Below are 6,886 nucleotides of genomic sequence, written 5' to 3' on the forward strand. Positions count from 1 at the left end.
CTGAAACCAATAAAAAAATATTTTAAAAAAAGCAAAAGGAAATCCTTCAGGGCCTCCTGGTACTTTCAAATTCCCTGGCAAAGCTTCCAGGATAGGACCTGGCCTCTGCCTGTCTGATTCTCCCTCCTCCTTGCCCACCCTCCACTAAATCTCCCAGCTCGACAGCACTGTAAGTGGCAGGTGCCTCTCAAACAGGCCTCCCATGTTCAGCCCTGCTTAGTTGACAGTAGTTCCCACTGCCATGGTTTGCTCACATGCAAAATGAAGGATCCAGACAGGATTTCACAAATCCTTCTGACTCTAGATTTCTCATTTACGGATAATGGTTAGCATGTCTTAGGCAACTGTCACCCAACAGCAGATCCTGAGCAGGGATCTCCTAGAGAAGGGGCTCCAGGGGATCCGCCCCTCTACCACCCTGGGCAGGGGAACGCAGCTGTCCTCTCCCTCCTTCACACATGGCCCATTACACATAGGACCTTGGGGAACCCATGGTCACTTCTCACCCAGGGTGGACTGTGTCCTAGGATGGGGCGGGGCTATGTCTTCAACAGCAAGATGCTCACCCGAGTGATAATCATTTGTCAATCCCTGTGGTGAACAGGAGGGGCTTATCTATTCATGGTCAGTGTCTAGAGCTGCATTAAGCATGTGAGGCAGCTGAGCCCCCTCCTACAGTGCTCATCTTTGAGGGACACTAAAACATGATTGGAAGAAATCAGAAAAATAGTGCCAGGCAAGCCACGTTTCTACACCTACAAGCCTCCTTACATCACGTAACTACCAAATTCAAGCACTCCTGCTGCCACGAATGTAAACTGGGCCTTTGAAGGAAAAGATAAGTAGCTTTGCAGGCTGGGATAGTCTGTTGAGCCTTGAGACACAAATGCGAGTTTCACTCTGCAACTCAAATGCCAGAACCAAATAGTACAGGGCCTGATCTCTCTCACCAATGACTTATTTACTATGTGAACTAAAGCTAAATCCTTTAATATACCATAATGATAAGTAGGAACTTATCATTTGGAAAAAAATCAACTTCAAAACAAATGCCTAACTACAAATGAATATAGCCCCAGCCCGCTGAGCAGCATTCCACCTGTGGGCCACACACACCCTTCACCAGCTCATCCTGGAGGCTGTGTAAACCTGTGCTCGGACTCAGACTAGTTTCAATCCTGACTTCACTACAGTGGGATCATGAGTTTATTTTGTCTCAGCCAGTTTTCTCATCTGTAAAATGGGGACAAAAGCAGTGTTCCTCGTAGGGCTTTGTGAATTAACCGACAGGCCGTGAATGGCTGGTGGCATAGGTAGGGTCTCCATGTGTGTCTAACGGTCGTCTTTGCTACGATGAGGGGAAAGTGCTCTCCTAAGATGAGGACACTCGTTTTGACAGAGGCTGATGAGGTCCGCTTCCTGTACACTTGTGACTTTATGGACCTCTCTGTTCCTATCAGGCTGTTCCTGCTGCAAGTCTACACTCTCGACCCAAAGGGATCTGGAACTTAGCTGGCATCCGCATCACAAAGCCACCTATAATTCTCACCACACACCAAGTGCACTTCCTGAAATGAGGCTCCCGTATGCAAGACACATCCATTCAATCCCAACTCTGGCTGAAATCCCTTCTAAACCTCCTCAACTTCGGCGCCTGAGCTGCAGCTGTAGCCAGAGGGCGGATGACCAAGTTTAAACCATGCCCACTCCAGGCCAAGTGCCCCAAAGCCCAATCTCTTGTCACATCTGTGGTTCTGCCTCCTGATGAAGGGTGGCTGGCATCTCTCAACCCACTTGGCTCCATGAGGCTTCACTCTGGGGACCAGAATCTCTAATTAGTTTCTGCATTCATTAGGGGATATTCTCATTTGTAGTAATAAAATGGGGACAGGCACCACCTCCCAAGCCCGACAGCATACCCTTGGCAACATTTCCTAATGTCAGTGGGAGTCGGTGATGGTGACCGAATCACAACTGCACCGGAATGCCAAAAGTTACGTTTAATTTACAATGTAATAAAGGTTACAGGTAAAAAGCTACACATAAAGCGTGAAAAGGCCTATTACACAAATGTACAAATCTCTATACAAAGCTCTTATTGATGTTTCCTACCTTCGTCTCCTATGTTCATTAGCCAGGTCTCATCTTAGAGCTTTGGATAACAAGAGCTCTCAAACGGGGGAAGCGCCTCCAAACCGACATCTAAAATGTCTTCTTAGAGACATCAGTTACTTGCAAAGTGAAATCTTTTCCTTTTTAATTGGAATTGTTCTAACTGGTCAAATGCTTTAAAAATTGCCTTCATAACACACTTGAAAAGGAAAGCCTTGGAGAGTACAGTACTCTGGAATCAAATGAGAAACTTCAGGAGTAGAGAGTACTCAGGTTTGACAAGAAAAACAGGTAAAGTTCAAACAAAGTAATAAGTTTAAAACTATCAACCTGTGTCTATGGCATTCACTGGTCACAGACCACAATCAAAATATTCTCATCCCAACGGAAAGGACAAAAGAGAAAAGCCTAACTACTGGACCTCAAAACCACTGACCCAGAAAAACACTTTTTAAACTTTAGCTTAACTAAGGAATTTTAACCCTCTTTATCAACCTCAGATCCATGGCAACCCTTTTGCTATGTGGAACTTACAGGGATAGTAAATATAAATTAGGCTGCTGGACCCATAAGGCTGGTGATGCCACCATCACCTCCCCAGCTCTGAATTAGACTCTTTGGGCCTGGAGTCTCTCCACAGGGTACATGACTTAAAATAAAAATAACCCTGGAAAGAGGGAAGAAAGAAAAAGGAGGTCATGGAAGGCCTGGGAGGCTCCAGGGCACCAATTTAAAATGACGTATGAAATGTTCTTCTACACTGAAGTGTTCTGAAGAGCAGTCTTTACGGGACATTTCAACCCCACCCCCAGTTTTGGTATTAGATGTTTAGGACCCCAGGAGACATTCTGAAAGACGATACTGCACACATGGAAAATTTTCCTCCCAAGTTCATCAGCTCCCCCATCACCCTTCCACCCAATTCCCACCCAATCCCACCCCTTTTCCACGACCAAAAATATCAAATCAGTAAGGAAGGCGTCGGCTTCTTGCCCGGCCAAGCTTCTTTTGCATATTTCTTCTTCTTGGGTTCGTTAACAGCTTCGGGGATGTAGACTGCAGGGTTTGGTGTAGGATTCATGTTCACTGCTGATGGCACAACAGGAGTCAAGTCCACATCAGGGGCGAGGTTCGGGTATGGCATGGGCAAACCACCGATGAGTGCTGTCCCGTGGATGCCATGCGGCTGGGAGCCGGCTTCACTGTGTGTGGGGGGCAGGCCCCCGTAGAGTCCTCCACTGAATGCAAAGTTCTGCATGCGCCTGCTCCCCGATTCTTCCAAGCCCAGGGAACCAGGGCCTTCCATCCGCTTCTTCTGTGGTTTACAAGGAACAGAGCAGACAAGAGGTGAGGCACATGGGTGGTGCTAATTAGCCTTTTCTATTCCAGCCCTAAAACACTGGGGAAAGCCCCTAAACCTCTAGCTTATTTTGTTTCCCAAACAACCTATTTCCCAGTCTTGAAATCTCAGTGATTAAAGAGATTTTACAGTGGTCCTCTAATGTGATGGGTCCACATAAAGTATTTACCATCCCAAGTCACACTGAGAAAAATGAGGATAGTGTGTGAGCATTTTATAAAGTAAACCTTATCCAGTTTAAGTGACTATCCTTAGCTTGTCATACCTCTCCCTCTCTTTTGTTGGTGTTAAAATGCCCTTTTAGGAAATAGGTGATAATGGGTGGTAGTAGGTATTTAAATTTGGAGGGGGGGATCAGAAGTTAGTATTTATCTTCATGTTGGGCACCAAATGTCTAAACATTAATCTCAGAGCAAAACAAATCTGTAGTGAATGAAAGAAGTTTACTGGTTGCCTGGGGCTGGGAGTGGGCGGGTACTGACAGCAGAGGGACATAAAGGAATTTTCTGGGTGATGGAAATCTTCTATATGTTGATTATAATGGTGATGACTCAGGGGTACACATTTGTCAAAACTCAAACTGCACACTTACCATGTGTGCATTTTACTGTATGTAAATTATACCATAATAAATCTGATATAAAAGTAAAAATATCTTCTGGTTTTGTACTTTAATGACAACAGAACATTCCAAAAAGAGAAAAGAGCTAAAGGGGAAATGTGACATGAGCTCGATGGAGCTGCACAGGAAAACTTCACCTTGTACGTTTTCACAAGAGACTAAAGAAAGTTCATGAAAGATCCCCTCACTTGTCTACTCCTTTTGAGTTAAAGACTAACCAGGAATTTGACACATCAACCTAGTCTAATATATTCTAAAGACGTTTAAAAAATAAAACTCTATCATTGCAAGTACATAAAAATATAACTGATTTTTGTGCATTGAAAACAAACAAAAACTCTATAGTATCTCTGACCAGCATCTTCCAATTTCTTTTTTTTTTTTAAATATATTTTTATTGAGTTCAGAGAGATAGGGAGAGGAAGACAGAGAGAAACATCAATGCTGAGAGAGAATCATTGACCAGCTGCCTCCTGCACGCCCCCTTACTGGGGATCGAGCCTGCAATCTGGGCATGTGCCCTTGACTGGAATTGAACCTGGGACCCTTCAGTCTGCAGGTCGATGCTCTATCCACTGAGCCAAACCAGCTAGGGCCCAATTACTTTTTTAATACCTCTATTTACAGAGATCCCAATATTTAAAGGACTATTTATTCCTAGCTGTCAGGTAGTTCCTCCACATGTTTAGCAATCAGAACATCTTTGTAACTTCTATCTCTTGGTTCTTCAACATACCTGGTCTTTATAAACCTAATCCAGGTTTGGGCTGGCTTTTCTATCTGTGCCACTCCCAGGCACAAAAAATAAAGTCACAGCAAAAGGCAGCAGTGCCATGCAGAAATACAACGCCTCTTTCTTGCCTAATAGCTAACTCTGAGTGAAAAGGGAAAGGCTAAAGAAACGTGGGCCTCTCTGCAGCCTGTTGGAGGTAAATTTACATTGCACCGTAATTTACATGCAGCATCAAGCTGGCTGGTCACCTGCAGCCTTACTATGGGCTCCAGAATCCTCTAGACATAGATGGAGTATAAGTATGACCACAGGGCAAAAAAATGGGAGAGAAGCAAAGAATATGTTTTAAAATTAAGTACACCTAACCTATTTATAAAAGAGTGGATTTTTATTATTTTTTTTATTTTTTATTTTTTTAAAAAATATATTTTATTGATTTTTTACAGAGAGGAAGGGAGAGAGATAGTCAGAAACATCGATGAGAGAGAAACACCGACCAACTGCCTCCTGCACAGCCCCCACTGGGGATGTGCCCGCAACCAAGGCACATGCCCCTGACCGGAATCGAACCTGGGACCCTCCAGTCCGCAGGCCGACGCTCTATCCACTGAGCCAAACCGGTTTCGGCAAAAGAGTGGATTTTTAAACCAGACTGCATGAAATGGCATTTCAAATATTGTTACAATGTGCTTCCTACCTTCACTGGGACCACTGCAGTCTGTACCATGTTCCGGAAGCGTCCAACTGAGGGATCCACATCCTCTGCAAAAAGACATGAGGGAAGGATTAGTTTGGTATTCTCCTGTGAAAGTTAAGGGAAGAGGGCTCACTACAAACAAAGCAATCACAACTCACACTAAAACAATAAAATATAGCTAACATGTCAACTGTTTCTATGTGCTGGGCACTGTGTTAAATCCTCACAACAAGCCTATGAGGTGAGAGCATGACTACAGTCAACATTTTTTTTTAATTTTTATTTTTTTAATATTTTTATTTTGATTTCAGAGAGGAAGGGAGAGGGGGAGAGAGATAGAAACATCAATGATGATAGAGAATCATTGATTGGCTGCCTCCTACACCCCCTGCTGGGGATCTGAGACTGCAACCCAGGCATGTGCCCTTGACTGGAATCAAACCCAGGACCCTTCAGTCCCCAGGCCAACGCTCTATCCACTGAGTCAAACCAGCTAGGGCTATAATAAACATATAATAGACAAGAAAACACCTCAGGCTAAGAGGAGTAAAGTGATGGGCCTAGTCACCCTACGGAAGAGTGGAGGAGCCAGGATTTAGTCCAAGTAGCCAGAAATAGGACTGGACCACTGTGCTGTGCTGCCTTCCCCGAGTTCTTTCGCATTCCATATACTTCCCTCTTTTGAGGGAGAAACAAAAGAGTACGTATTAGCAATCCCATGATAGTGACAAAACAATGACATGTCAAGAGGTCACACACCACCTATCTTGGTAATGCCCACTCATTAGCAAATAACAGAATTAGGATTCAGATCCAGGGCTTCCAAATTTACTTGGCCTTTTGACCTGAACAACTGTATACAATCAAGACTTTTACTGCCATGGCCGGTGTGCTCAGTAGAGTATCAGCCTGCCTACTGAAGGGTCACGGGTTCGATTCCCCATCAAGGGCACAGATTTGGGTTGCAGGTTCCATCCCAGGCCTGGTCATGGTGCATGCGGGAAGCAATCAATCAATGTGTCTGTCTCACATCAATGTTTCTCTCTCTCCTTCTCTCCTTTCTTCCCTCCCTCCCTTCCACTCTCTCTAGAAATCAATGGGAAAAATATCCCCAGTAAGGATTAACAAAAATCCTATCTAATAAAAGACAAAAAGGGTAATTAACTGTACCTCCGCTACGCTTCCCATTGGCTAATCAGGAAAATATGCAAATTAACTGCCAAGAGAGATGGCGGTTAATTTGCATACATAGGCACCAAGCCATGGACTGAGGCATGAGGCCTGGGCAGGGGCGGAGCCAGCCAGAGATCCTTGATGGCGGCAGCGGGGGGGGGGGGGGGGGGGGGGGGGGGGGGGGGCCCG

At 44.8% G+C, this 6,886-nt stretch overlaps 1 protein-coding gene across 7 annotated transcripts in view; it reads right to left on the minus strand.

Moving 5' to 3' along the window:
- Window positions 1-1,979: 1,979 nt before the first annotated feature.
- Window positions 1,980-6,886, minus strand: part of PPP1R8 (protein phosphatase 1, regulatory subunit 8) — a 19,197-nt gene continuing 14,290 nt past the window's right edge. For 6 of the 7 annotated variants that reach the window (XM_014546829.1, XM_014546832.1, XM_014546833.1 and 3 more), the window contains 2 exons: window positions 5,525-5,589; window positions 1,980-3,427 (listed from right to left, as the gene is read on the minus strand). In XM_014546829.1, the coding sequence (XP_014402315.1) occupies window positions 3,074-3,427; window positions 5,525-5,589 (419 nt within the window). In that variant the 3' untranslated portion in view covers window positions 1,980-3,073. The remainder of the gene's footprint in view (window positions 3,428-5,524; window positions 5,590-6,886) is intronic. The other variant, XM_005875122.2, reaches the window with a different exon arrangement.

This window comes from Myotis brandtii, unplaced genomic scaffold, assembly GCF_000412655.1.
Source record: "Myotis brandtii unplaced genomic scaffold, ASM41265v1 scaffold456, whole genome shotgun sequence".
Taxonomy (NCBI): domain Eukaryota; kingdom Metazoa; phylum Chordata; class Mammalia; order Chiroptera; family Vespertilionidae; genus Myotis; species Myotis brandtii.